The sequence below is a fragment of the Aquarana catesbeiana genome, linkage group LG03 (genome assembly GCF_042186555.1).
Source record: "Aquarana catesbeiana isolate 2022-GZ linkage group LG03, ASM4218655v1, whole genome shotgun sequence".
Taxonomy (NCBI): domain Eukaryota; kingdom Metazoa; phylum Chordata; class Amphibia; order Anura; family Ranidae; genus Aquarana; species Aquarana catesbeiana.
Window position 1 is genome coordinate 301,031,543 of NC_133326.1, and position 14,820 is coordinate 301,046,362.

Sequence of the window (14,820 nt, forward strand, 5' to 3'; positions counted from 1 at the left end):
GCTACTCTGCATGCTGGCTAGTAAGACCCCACAATGTGCCCTGATGATGTGCTATGTGCCCCGCTATGTGCCCCATCATGTGCCCTGCTATGTGCCCCATCATGTGCCCCATCATGTGCCCCGATGTGCTATGTGCCCCATCACCCCATCATGTGCCCCATCATGTGCCCCGATGTGCTATGTGCCCCATCATGTGCCCCGATGTGCTATGTTCCCCATCATGTGCCCCGATGTGCTATGTGCCCCATCATGTGCCCCATCATGTGCCCCGATGTGCTATGTTCCCCATCATGTGCCCCGATGTGCTATGTTCCCCATCATGTGCCCCGATGTGCTATGTTCCCCATCATGTGCCCCGATGTGCTATGTGCCCCATCATGTGCCCCGATGTGCTATGTGCCCCGATGTGCTATGTGCCCCATCATGTGCCCCGATGTGCTATGTTCCCCATCATGTGCCCCGATGTGCTATGTGCCCCATCATGTGCCCCATCATGTGCCCTGATGTGCTATGTTCCCCATCATGTGCCCCGATGTGCTATGTTCCCCATCATGTGCCCCGATGTGCTATGTTCCCCATCATGTGCCCCGATGTGCTATGTGCCCCATCATGTGCCCCGATGTGCTATGTGCCCCGATGTGCTATGTGCCCCATCATGTGCCCTAATGTGCTATGTGCCCCATCATGTGCCCCAAGCCCTGATGTGCCCCATGCCCTGATGTGCCCCGATGTGCCACCTGCCCTAATGTGCCATGTAGCCTGATGTGCCCCATAATGTGCCCTGATGTGCCCCATCATGTGCCCTGATGTGCCATAATGTGCCCTGATGTGCCATGTGCCCCGTGCCCTAATGTGCCATGTGGCCTGATGTGCCATGTGCCCCATAATGTGCCCCATCATGTGCCCTGATGTGCCATGTGCCCCGTGCCCTGATGTGCTATGTGCCCTGATGTACCATGTGGCCTGATGTGCCCCATGCCCTGATGTGTGATGTGCACCATAATGTGCCATGTGCCCCATCATGTGCCCTGATGTGCCATAATGTGCCCTGATGTGCCCCGTGCCCTGATGTGCCATAATGTGCCCTGATGTGCCATGTGGCCTGATGTGCCCCGTGCCCTGATGTGCCATGATGTGCCATGTGCCCTGATGTGCCCCGTGCCCTGATGTGCCCCGTGCCCTGATGTGCCATGTGCCCTGATGTGCTATGTGCCCCGTGCCCTGATGTGCCACGTGCCCTGATGTGCTATGTGCCCTGATGCGCCCTGATGTGCTATGTGCCCTGATGTGCTGTGTCCCGATGTCCTATGCCCTGATGTGCCTTGTGCCCCGATGTGCTTTGCCCTGATGTCCTGTGCCCTGATGTCCTGTGCCCTGGTGTGCTGTGCCTCAATGTCGTGTGCTCTGATGTTCTGTGCCCTGATGTGCTGTGTCCTGATGTGCTATACCCTGATGTACTGTGCCCTGATGTGTTGTGCCCTATTAGCTGATGTGCTGGGCCTCTGTACCCTGATGTGCTGTGCACTGTACCCTGATATGTTGTGCCCTGTACGCTGATGTGCTGGGCACTGTACCCTGATATGTTGTGCCCTGTACGCTGATGTGCTGGGCACTGTACCCTGATATGTTGTGCCCTGTACGCTGATGTACTGGGCACTGTACCCTGATATGTTGTGCCCTGTACGCTGATGTACTGGGCACTGTACCCTGATATGTTGTGCCCTGTACGCTGATGTACTGGGCACTGTACCCTGATATGTTGTGCACTGTACGCTGATGTACTGGGCTCTGTACCCTGATGTGCTGTGCCCTGTACCCTGATGTGCTGTACCCTGATGTGCTGTGCCCTGATGTGTTGTGCCCTGATGTGCCTTGTGCCCTGATGTGCTGGGCTCTGTACCCTGATGTGGCCTGATGTACCGTGCCCTGATGTGTTGTGCCCTGGGCCGGTCTGGATGAAGTCCAGGGCCACATTTTTGTCCCAGTCCAGCCCTGAGTTTGAACCAACATTCATCAGAAAAAAACCATGGATTTTGTTGTGCGATCGTGTGTACGCGGCATAAGACTGTAATTGCTGCACTTCTCTCTTTTGCCGCTAGGTGGCCGTGTACCTGATGTCATTAGTGGGTTTCCTCCGGGTACTCCGGTTTCCTCCCACACTCCAAAAGACATGCTGGTAGGTTAATTAGATCCTGTCTAAATTGTCCCTAGTATGTATGAATGTGAGTTAGGGACCTTAGATTGTAAGCTCCTTGAGGGTAGGGACTGATGTGAATGTACAATGTATATGTAAAGCGCTGCGTAAATTGATGGCGCTATATAAGTACCTGAAATAAATAAAATAAATAAATTAGATACGAGAAGGGCAATGTAAGGTCAGATTATGGGTATATGGGGTATCCCAGCCAATGGGCAGGGGTTTTCCTAAATCCCTTGGCCCGCTGGGAGAACCTATATATTTGGGTGGAGTCAGATAATCAGTGTTCTGTGCCACCTGGACGGCTGTCTGGGTGGATGTGTGTTGTACTGCCCGGGCTGCTAGGCCGGAGTTTGGGACTATCCTGGGCACATCTGGCTGCTAGGCTGTCTGAGGGCCTATCCAGAAGCAAGAGAGCAGTGCAGGGTTGGGATTGCGGCTTGCAGTCCAACCAGAATTGACTGTTCTGCCGGCCGGAGAACCTGTCGTGGTCAGAGGTAGAGGGGAAGCTGTCGCCACTAAGGGACCAACCACCTTATTACCAGGGACCATAATGAGTACCTGAAGCAAGTACCGGAGCAGAATTCTCACCAACAGGGGATGGTGGAGAATCTGGAAACTTCAGTGGGTATCAAGCCAGGGACCCAGCCAGTGGAGGTGACGCTTGCAGAGCAGCCTTGTGTGTCAAGCCAGGGACCAAGCAGGCCAGTGGGGTGAAGCTTGAGAATTATCATAAGTGCCACGCTAAGGACCCAGCAGAGAAGCAGGGGTGACGCTTGAGGAAGACACTACAGTGAAGATTGGAGGAGCAGTGGCAGTGAAACATCTAGTCTAGTGAGAGAGAGAGACTGGGAGCTCAGTGTGCTGAAGAACTACAAGAAGTGATTGTAGTGGAAGTGAAGGAACTGTTACACTTTGTGTTAGAAACTGTTAAAGACTGTTGCCATAGGAGACAGCATTCCTACACATGCAGATGTGGCATCTTGCTGGAGGCCTTTCCCTGCATGGCTGTCTACCTGTAGAAGTCTCGGAGTCTGCCAATTAACATGGCAACTACCTGAAGGTGATCTGGCCCTAACCCTCTCTCCTAAAGTTCTGTCAAGAGAAATAAAATCTCTTTGTATTCAAGGTGTGTCTGGCACCCAATGAATCTAACTTGCATTACACCCACCATGCCTCACAACCCACCATATACAGAAGGATGTCAGCTATCTCTGGCCCTGGAGGTTCTCATTAGACAGAAGGAGGCTGGGACCTTGCTACATCAACATACCGGTAGCACATTGGTATGAATATGGTATGACTGGGTCCTAAAACTTCTATGTCTTTATGTCTGTGACACGCACTCCTGCATCTCTGGTCCTGGTGTCACAGGAAGTGAGGGTACAACTCCCCAGGGAGTCAGGAATAAAATGATGACAAAGTTTTAGACTCTTTCCCGTGATAGGCTTTAATGTTCTAGTAACACGGGCTCTATAGTATAGTATGAAGCATTCCTCTCCTAACCGGATGACAGGCAGCTCTTCTCTGGCCATGTCACCCGGCTGATGTGCGCATGCTCGGCCCGGCTCACCTCCTGTGTTTACGGAAGCGGCTGTTACGTGTCAGTGCGGAGAGCAGGGAATTGTGGGAGTCGGACTGATGGCCGAGTGGAGGGGCTGACAGCTCTGCACCGAGCCGGGGCCATGTTATAGGAGGACGGGAGGGCTGAGCGGAGACCTGCTCTCTGTCTGCTGCACTTCGTAGTTTCACTTCTGTTCGGGTGGAGGCCGGCATCGTGAGCCGGAGACATGGCTTCCAACACCAGCAGCCCCGAGGCCATCAAGAAGCTGCTGGAGAACATGCAGAGTGACCTAAGGGGCCTGTCCATGGAGTGCAAGAAGAAGTTCCCTCCTGTCAAAGAGGTAGTGTGTGTGTACAGTCTACTACATGTCATCCATCACAGCAACCTGGATTATATCAGTGTGTGAGGGTATCATGTATGACCAAGGAGATCTGACAGCTCCATGTCTGTGTCATTCATGTACTCCACTTTAGCAGCCTGTGTTTGATGGCACCATGTATTTTCTCTAGAAATCTGACGGCTTCATGTCTGTGTCATACATGTCCCCATCATAGCAGCCTGTGTGTGATGGTATCATGTATTGACTCCCCCAATCTGTCCTATGTGATGGTATCATGTATTGACTCCCCCAATCTGTCCCATGTTCTGGTATCATGTATTGACTCCCCCAATCTGTCCCATGTTCTGGTATTATGTATTGACTCCCCCAATCTGTCCCATGTTCTGGTATTATGTATTGACTCCCCCAATCTGTCCCATGTTCTGGTATCATGTATTGACTCCCCCAATCTGTCCCATGTTCTGGTATTATGTATTGACTCCCCCAATCTGTCCCATGTTCTGGTATCATGTATTGACTCCCCCAATCTGTCCCATGTTCTGGTATCATGTATGACCTCAGGAGATCTGACAGATCCATGTCTATGTCCTCCATCATAGTAGCCTGCGTGTGATGGTTCCGTGTATGACCTCAGGAGATCTGACAGATCCATGTCTATGTCCTCCATCATAGTAGCCTGCGTGTGATGGTTCCGTGTATGACCTCAGGAGATCTGACAGCTTCATGTCTGTGTCATACATGTCCTCCATCATAGCAGCCAAGACTCCCCCAATCCGCCCAATGTTTTAGAATCATGTATGTTCTCAGGAGATCTGACAGCTCCTTGTCTGTGTCATACACGTCCCCCATCATTGCTGCCGGTGTGTGATGGTACCATGTATGACCTCAGGAAATCTGACAGCTCCATGTCTGTGTCATCAAACATGTCCTCCATCATAGCAGCCAGGACTCCCTCCAATCTGTCCCATGTTCTGTTGTTATGTATGATCTCAGGAGATCTGACATCTCCATGTCTGTGTCATACACGTCCTCCATCATAGCAGCCTGGAGTTCACCAATGTGTCCTGGGTGATGACAGCATGTATGACCTCAGGAGATCTGACATCCATGTCAGTGTCCTATATGTCCCCCTTAATAGCATCCTGGACCCCTCTGTGATGGCACCAAGTATGACATAAATTGATCTGACAGATCAATGTCTGTGTGCTATATACCGCCCCTTCATATTATACTCTAGCAACCTGGACTCCCCAATCTGTCCCATGTTCTTGTGTCATGTATGACCTGAGGAGATCTGACAAAGATTCATGTCCCTCTTCATAGCAGCTTGGACCCCCTGTCTGTCTTATGTTCTGGTGTGATATATGACCTCAGGAGATCTGACAGAGCAATGTCTGTGTCCTATATGTCCTCCCTTCTTAGCAGTCTGGACCCCCCTCTCTGTCCTGTGTGATGGCACCATGTATGATCTCACAGAGAACCACGTCTTTGTCATACATGTCGTCCCATCATAGCAACCTAGAGCCTCCCTGTCTGTCCTGTGTTGAGATCTGACAGATTTGTGTCTGTGTCCTATATTCCTGGACCCCCCCTCGTCTGTCATTTGTTATAGTATTGTGATAGACCCCAGGAGCTTTGACTGTACCATTTATCTCCTCCCATCATAAGAGCCTGGAATTCCCCAATCCCCCCGTTTAATCTGTCCAGTGTGATGGTACCATGTATGGCCAGACAAGATTCAGGAGATCTGATGTGCTCTTCTTGCAGTCCAGCAGTTATCCATCTGTTCTGAGCAGCAGATATTCCTTTTTTTATTTGTTTAAATTTTACTTTTCTACTGAGTGAATTATATTATATTCCTAGTCATCCTCTCCTGTAAATATGCAGATCAGTGGCTTTTCCTCGCTCTGACAAGGGTTGGTGCCCACTTATTCTGCCCACTAGGTCATGCTGCCAGCAGGAATTTATCTTTGTGGGTCTACGGCCAGAGCTTAGACATAGCAGACAGGCAGTCATCAGAAGATGTAGCGATGATGTTGTGCTTGAGGAGAGCAGGGAAAGAACCCACTGCATCATAGGAACAGACAGTCCTGGTTGGGATCTGCTCCACTGTGATGTTTTCTAAGCAGAGGTAACAGATACACTCACCGGCCAATTTATTACATACACCTTGCTAGTACCAGGTTGGACCCCCTTTTGCCTTAAGAACTGCCTTAATTCTTCATGACATAGATTCAACAAGGTGTTGGAAACATTCCTCAGAGATTTTGGTCCATATTGACATGATAGCATCACGCGGTTGCTGTAGATTTGTCCATTGTACATCCATGATGCAAATCTCCCATTCCACGACATCCCAAAGGTGCTCTACTGGATTGAGATCTGGTGACTGTGGAGGCCATTGGAGTACAGTGAACTCATCGTTATGCTCAAGAAAGCAGTATGAGATGATTTGAGCTTTGTGACATGGTGCATTATCCTGCTGGAAGTAGCCATCAGCAGATGGGTACATTGTAGTCATAAAGGGATGGACATGGTCAGCAATACTCAGGTAGGATGTGGTGTTTAAATGATGCTCAGTTGGTACTAAAGGGCCCAAAGTGTGCCAAAAAAATACCCCCCCCACACCATTACACCCAGGGGCACAGACATCAGTAAAAAAAAAATATATATCGGGGATATAGTTCTTCCATGTTTTGTCTGAAACAAAACAAAGTTCTGGTTGGAGTTGGGCTTTATTGTTGGCTACAGCAAAACTCCTTGCACCCCCATCTCTCCTCAGCTAGTTTTGACAATACATTTATTTATTTTCGTTCATTTTTCTTTTTTTTAGCATTTAAAAAAAAAAAAAAAAAAAAAAAAAAAAATCAATAAAATGTTTAAAAATACCTTTGTCCTTTTGAAATAGATATTATCACTTCAAGATAAGTAAGGACAAATGAAGGAACCCATAAAAGGTTAATAGCCTCTAGTTCTGCAGGAGGTAAGAGCATAGACATATAGACATAGAGTTCACATATGTGAACCACATTTTTACCACTGAGTTTTATTGCCGTGCTATGGAGTAACTGCTTATCAGTTTCCATATAGAGGGCAGTGAAAGTATCAGAGAAGGCTGACTTGCAATGCCTTAAAGTGGATGTAAACCCTCACATATACCCAGTGACGTGAACAGCCTCAAATGATACAGAGATAAAACAAATCCTCCTACACAGGTTTTACTTGTTTATCTGCAGCCCTCTCTTCTCTACACCCCTTCAAAGGGGAGAAAAGTGTTAAAAGTCCTTAAAAGTCACAGTGTATGAGAGTTGATTGGAGGAAAAGGCACACACCCCCTCCACACAGCAGAAGACCTGTGTTGTGAATAGACAAGCTATGTGCTGAGCTCTCCCCTCCAAACACCAATGTATCTCATGTGTCTGGAAAACTTCTCAGAAGTGACTCATGCTGATAACAGAGGAATGAAGCACCAGAGAGAAATGACACTTAGAGCTTTGGAGAGAGTAAACACAGATTTCATGACTGAGGTTTACAACGACTTTAAAGCTAACCTTTAATGTGCTTAGATTTTTGCATTGCCCCCTCACCAACATGCTAATGAAATTGTTAAATAAAACCTTTCCACTTTCCGTACATACCATATTTTACACACATTATCACAGGGTCTCTGTACTTCTCTATGTAATGCAGACAGATCATGGGTGTTGGGAGTGGCCAGCAGGGTGCTGTACATAATTTCCTGAAATTGGGAAGCTGTGGTAATGCTGTGCAAATTGGAGCAAAGCCTTCTAAGTATTTAATCTTTTACAGTAAAGCCCAATTTACACCCACACCATGGGTGGAAGGAATGAAAATCCCTCAATTCCCCCCATCACCACAGTGGCGCTGGGAGCCTTCCCAGATGGAAAAACACAGTGATTACTGCTAGCAGCTATAGCATCCAGCAGTAATCCCATGTAAAAAAAATCTGACAAGCTGGTTGTACCCAAGTTGATCGATGGATTAACTTTTGTACAATCAGCCTGCCCATACATATGTCAAAATTCAGCCAGTCCCTGCTGAACTGGCTGAATTTTGATATGTGTAAAGCTGACCTAAAGCCAGCCATACATTACTCCATTGTTTCGTGCAACCAGACGATTTCTCCATTCAAACATTCAAGGTGGATGGGGAAATCCTCCATGCTGTGTCTTTTGACATCAGGACTCCCCCCACTGTCAGAATACATAGATCAGCGCTGCGTCATGCCCAGAAGGGGTCTAGCGGTGTGCCCCACTTAGTCTCTGTTTGTCCTGAATGCGGAGCCATGACAATTGGCTCACATCCTGGGCCTGTTGTGGGGAGTGCCAGGCCTTCCTTTTTGAGGTGCTCCCAGTCGGACTACCTGGTACCCTGCCAAGATACTATGGGACCTCCTGATAACACAGCATTCATCTCCTCTATATACAGATTCTCCCCATACCTGTCCGCTGCACACAGCCACAAAGGACCCAACTACAGATTGCACTTCATCTGTCCACCTGACTGTCTGCACACCACCGACACACTGCCCCTACTGGTCAGAGGACTGAACAACCACCTCCTGACAGCACAGCCACAGAGCTCTATACGGCCACATTGAAACCACTTGAGCTGTCTCCTGGATGAATAGACAGAGCCTGGTGAACGTCTTAGTTGCAGGCCAGCAGCGGGCAGGGCTCGTTCTTATTGATCCAGGGGGTTCTTTGCTCCTTCCAGCGGATCCCTGTATGCGCCTCCTGCAAGCCTGTCAGCCTGTCCTCCGAGGCTCCGGGCTGCTGTCACTATTGATGTTGGAACGGAGAGTAGGTCAGAGAAGGAGTCCAGGCTCTGGGAGGAGCTCCCGTGCAGTGGATGCTGCACCAGCTGCTGCTTGATTTTTTTCAGGGGTCAAGGAGGCAGTGGCGCTCTTCTCCCTCCCGGGCTCTCAGACCTAGCTGCCTTCACTGTTCAGCTTCCCCATGGTCTCCCGCCCACTGCGAGAAGATAGATGCCTGCACCCAGAGGACCCTGTTGTTTGCTGTGCCTCTCTCTCCACCACCAAACTAGGACTCTCCATGATAACCAGTGGCTGGGGCTGCGCCCCTAGGCACCTGCCTAGTTCGCCTATTGGTAGCGCTGTCCTGAGCACTGCATGAGCTGATCAAGTGCTGGTTTTCCTGCCACATCGTTCGTCTGCAGCTGGTCTAATGACTGGCTTCTGTTGAACAGACAGGACTACACACGGATCAGAATTTGACCAGTTCCTGCTGAATTGGCCGACTTTCAATCCATGTATGGCCACCTTTAGACCTCATGTTTAACCTGTGACTAAATCATTACTCTTTGGTGCGATGTAAACAATTACCGGATTCTGTGTGTGATTCTATTATAGTTACTTCGAAGCTGGAGGACATCTAACTGATTATTGACATTTGCTAAGGGTTTATTCATATATGCGGCAACCCCTTTTCCCTCTGAAAAGTACACCACTGAGGGTGTCTGAGATGTCCTCTTCCCACTGCCTGTTTTAACTCTGAAAAGGTTGAACCAGCGCACCACAACAGGGTGCATTGCATGTGTTTGCAGTGTGGCCCTATTCGCTTGAATGGGCCACATTTGGTAGCGGTACTGCCCAGTGAACGTGACAGGGTTTTTCTGCCACATATACAGCCCCAAGCAGCTGCACATCCATGTGTAGGTGGGCAGTCGGGGGGTGGTAAATCAACGCTCAACTACCTGCTTTTATCGCCCACTGGCTGCCCATTTGAGTCCTTAGGGTGTAAATATAAATAGGTCCGGGTAATCGTGAAGAATTATAATAAATGTTTGTAACCTTGTAAAAGCCAACTGGTTCTCTTTTTTTTTTAAGGAGTTGTAAAGTCAGAAGGTTTTCTTTATCTTAATGCATTAGGATAAAAAGCCTTCTTTGTGTAGCAGCCACCCTAGCACCCCCCTAATACTTAGCTCTGAGCCCCATCTCTGCCCAGCAATGTCCACGAGTCCCTCAGCCATCCGGAACGCTCCCCCCCCGATTGGCTGAGACACAGCAGCGGCACCATTGGCTCCTGTGACTGTCAATCAAAGTCAGTTAGCCAATCAGGAGAGAGAGGGGATGGGGCCGAATGGCAGGCTCTGTGTCTGAATGGAATGGACACGGAGCTGCAGCTCGGCCCGGGTGCCCCCATAGCAGTCTGCTTGCTGTGGGGGCACTCAACAGGAGGGAGGGGCCAGTAGCTCAGAAGAGGAGGATCTGGGCTATTCTGTGCAAAACCACTGCAACAGGGCAGGTAAGTATAATATGTTTGTTATTTTTTTTTATTATTAAGAAAATGAGACTTTACAAACACTTTAAGGATCAGAGCAGTTTCAAAGTAATTTTCGGTTACAGAATCTGTGAAGGTGGATGGATCCGCTGTTGCACCCAATTAGAGTAAAGGTGAGTTCTTACTGGAACACCCAAAACCAGGATGGTGGCGGCTGTAGAGCCAGAGTCATCCCATATTGATTGGGTTCTTGTAAAATTGTAATGTAGAAAAACGTTGATGGCTGGAGTTGCAAATCTCTGCCATGCCCAGTAGGATATTGCACTGCAAAGTAATCTAATCCAAAAATACCTGTGAGGATGTACAAAAAATATGTAGATAGCGATTGTCTCCGGTGTACAGCTTTCCATGATATGTTTATTGTGTTCCAGTGGCAGTCCCTCTTGTCTTTCCAGTTTGAAGCATTGTTTCATATAGTTACAGATGGCAGCTTGTGAGGTGTGTCTCCCTGTACAGGTCATGGATGGTTTCTTTAAAAATGTTAGCACACACTTGACATGAACAGTATTATTGACTGCGGACATGTCATTGATGCGTCCTTAGATGTTCATTTTCACCCAGCCTGAGATGTCAGAGTAGCCTTTTTAAACAATTATTAAATACAGGTGGAATATGTAAGATGTTCCAAAGGTGAACTTAGCCTTTAACAATATATAAAAAAATAAAAATAATTACACTTAAGCAGTGCCCTGAAACATGTACTTTTTTGGTCTGGAATTCCTCCTGAAAATAGCAGTGCTATGGTGTGAGGGAGACAATACACTTCTTTGTATCCTGTACTTCTGTGGTTTGAGATTAAAGGAGTAGGACAGCCAAAGCTCATTTGGTTGTACTCCTCCTATGGATCACAGGAGTGCTGTTCCTTCTACACCCCTGTGACCCATTTTCAGATGGCTGATGTCACAGAACCGGTCCAGGCTCGGGAATGATGGTGACCATATGGTTGGGATCCGCCCACATGCCTGGAATGGTACCTCGCTCAGCCTCTCATGGAGTCACTGAGAGCCTGAGCCAGATGCTCCCACCCCCTCCACAGCCCAGCACTCACTGGAGTGCTGGGGGCAGAGCAGAGAGCCGTTGCCTGACAGTCACCAGCTCTCTGAGCTCTGAGAACCAAACAATCAAACACCGCCGATCGCTCAGTTCTCAGTTTTAGAGCCGACAGGGGACAGATGCGGCATCGGACCGATACTACATCCAGCTAAGTTTGATTCAAGTTTGAAAAAACATTCCCATGCTTCTCTTTAAAGCACTGCTGCCTCTGACTGTTAGTGTTGGAAGATTTGGTGATGTCACCACTGTGCTGCTCACTGTTGTTCTTGCCAGGGGCTCTGATGTAGGGAAGCAAAGGCTCTGTCTCTACCAAGATGGCCACCTCCACCCAGAGAAACAGTGCAGAGAAAGGCATGATAATGGGAAAAGATCAGCAGCTTGGAGACCACAGACAATACTGTTGACAAGTCATTTGTCTTCTGCGTTCTTTTTTTGTGCTTCAGGAGTGCAGTTCCTCTTCAACCAACACCATTTTACACATTTTACTATCTACATGAAATAGACCCAGAAGATGTTAGAGATCACTGTTGTTATGATCCTTTTAAAGATCAGTGCTCTCACTTTTGCATCCTTTATAGCCCCATTAACATTACTGACGGTCCTCTCTTCAAATCCATTCTAAAACAAATGCATAAAAATGTATGAGGGAATGGATAGCTAGCGTGAAATAAATAAACCTTGTCTCAAAACTAGAAGGCAGCTCTTTATAGATTTCCTTCAATAGACCTGCGCAAGGAAAACACTGGCTCCTGAGGGCTACACATCAAGTACCAAAGCTTGGGCATCAAGGGTTTAGGGAGGGGAGCCCTACTGATTCCAGTTTCTTAAAGGGTTTGTAAAGACTCTCTTTTTTTTCTTTTTTTTTTTTTTTACTAACAAATATGTTATACTTACCCGCTCTGTGCAGTGGTTTTACACAGAGCAGCCCAGATCCTCCTCTTCTTGGGTCCCTCACTGGTGCTACTGGCCCCTCCCTCTTGCCGAGTGTCCCCATAGTAAGCTGCTTGATATAGGGGCACTGGTGCCTGCTTGCTCCCGAGCTGCCTCTGTTTGTCTATGAGACACACAGGGTGCAGCTTGCCCCCACCCCCACTCCTTCCTCACTGGCTATGATTAACAGCCAGCATCTCAGCCAATGAGGAGGCAGAGACCTCAGAGAGCTGCTGCTCTTGTGCACATTGCTGGATGGAGATCATGCTTGGCAGATTATGGGGGTGGGTATAGAATGCATGATGGTAACAAACCTTCAGCCTTTAGAACCACTTTAAGTGCTCATTAACCTTTGCATTGAAGGAGGAAGAGGGGGAGTTTGGACAGTATAAACAGGTGCTTGATCCAGAACAGCAGTGTACACATGCCATGTGTCCAGATGCTTTGCAACCCTGACAGAAATGATCCTCCTTATCATGTTTGGCAGGGGCCACGGCACAGCTGCCTTGCAACAATGTTGAATGCATTGAAGCATTCCTAGATTCCTTTTGCTTACTTGTCCCGCCAGCCCGCTGGTCCCCTTTTCAATGTTGAATGCATTACAGCACAGGAAGGAGTCACCCTCAAGGTTAAAACAGGCAGCGAGGAGGCGACATGTCTGCCGCCTCACAGCCTGTTAAACACTTCTGAAAAGTGATCCACTGCAGTTTGCTTTTCAGAGGGGCAACTGACACACCATATGTGTAAACCTAGCGTAAATGATCTTTAAGATCTGTTAGCTAGCCTTTTAAGTGATGTTACAATGGGTAATTAACAATTTATTGGGAGGTCACTTCAACATACGTTAGATGCTATTGGACAGAGTGGATTAGATTTAAATCATGATTTAAATCATATTTTTAAAGAGCAATTGTCATCTCTGCCCCGCAGTGGCTCCTGCTCTGACCCGCTGTTGACTCACCGACAATCCCATTCACTTTAATGGGACGGCTGGTGATGCAGCAGTGACACAACAAGGTGAGAGACGTGTTGGCAGCAGATGAGTGGATGCCCGCTAACAGGCAGTGTCATAATGGATCTGAAATGACAGGTGCTCTTTAAATGTAAGGACTTATTCTTGCTGGTGGTTAGAATCTTTAATATTTGCAAACAAAATGAAGGTTTTCTATTTAGAATAATAAGCTGTCGGGTTAGTAAAACTGTGATGTCAGAACCAATTCAATCATACAGTTTGTAGTTTACATAGGTTTGCAAAACAATGGGATCAATGAATATTCCTGAATTTTGTTTTATCTCATGGTTACTGTGAAATTGTCTGAATGCATCAATGCGGTGCATGTTATCTCCGCTTGCAGAGCTTGGATTCATTGAATGAGTTTACAAAAAAAGTAAATATTGCAGAATATACAGCATCATGCTACATAACGAAGCTTCATTTCATGCTAAATAATGCTAAATTATTATCCCCCTTAAGGTCCAGCCACCGTCATTATACTGCGGCAGGTTGGCTCTCCTGGGCGAATCGGTGTAGGTATACGGCGGACGCTTTAAGATCGATCGGGCGCACTCACCCGCAGCACGACGCTGGAGCTACTATAACTTTTATGCAAATCAATCAATATACGCTTATTGCAATTAATTTTTTTTTACCAAAAATATTTAAAAGAATACATATTGGCCTAAACTAATGACATTTTTTTTTTTTTTTGGATATGTATTATAGCAAAAAGTAAAAAAAATTGTGTTTTTTTTTTTTTTTTTTTTTTTTGAAAAAAAAAAAAAAAACACAATTTTTTTACTTTTTGCTATAATACATATCCAAAAAAAAAAAAAAAAAAAAATTGTCACTTTTTTTTGTTTATAGTGCAAAAAATAAAAACCGCAGAGGTGATCAAATACCACCAAATGAAAGCTCTATTTGTGGGGGGAAGAAAGGACATCAATTTTGTTTGGGTACAACATTGTAGGACCGCGCAATTGTCAGTTAAAGCGACAGTGTCGTATCGCCTGGTCATTAAGAAGCCAAATCCTTCCAGTCCTTAACCACTTCAGCCCCGGAAGGTTTTACCCCCTTCCTGACCAGAGCACTTTTTACAATTCGGCACTGCGTCGCTTTAACTGCTAATTGCGCGGTCATGCAATGCTGTACCCAAACGAAATTTGCGTCCTTTTCTTCCCACAAATAGAGCTTTCTTTTGATGGTATTTGATCACCTCTGCCGTTTTTATTTTTTGCGCTATAAACGGAAAAAGACCGAAAATTTTGAAAAAAAATGATATTTTCTACTTTTTGTTATAAAAAAAATCCAATAAACTCAATTTTAGTCATACATTTAGGCCAAAATGTATTCGGCCACATGTCTTTGGTAAAAAAAAATGTCAATAAGCGTATATTTATTGGTTTGCGCAAAAGT

The 14,820-nt window shown here is 47.0% G+C and overlaps 1 protein-coding gene across 2 annotated transcripts in view; it reads left to right on the forward strand.

Moving 5' to 3' along the window:
- Nucleotides 1-3,763: 3,763 nt before the first annotated feature.
- The window catches only part of MON2 (MON2 homolog, regulator of endosome-to-Golgi trafficking), a 230,655-nt gene continuing 219,598 nt past the window's right edge, over nucleotides 3,764-14,820 (forward strand). For both annotated transcript variants that reach the window (XM_073620251.1, XM_073620252.1), the window contains exon 1: nucleotides 3,764-4,101. In XM_073620251.1, the coding sequence (XP_073476352.1) occupies nucleotides 3,988-4,101 (114 nt within the window). In that variant the 5' untranslated portion in view covers nucleotides 3,764-3,987. The remainder of the gene's footprint in view (nucleotides 4,102-14,820) is intronic.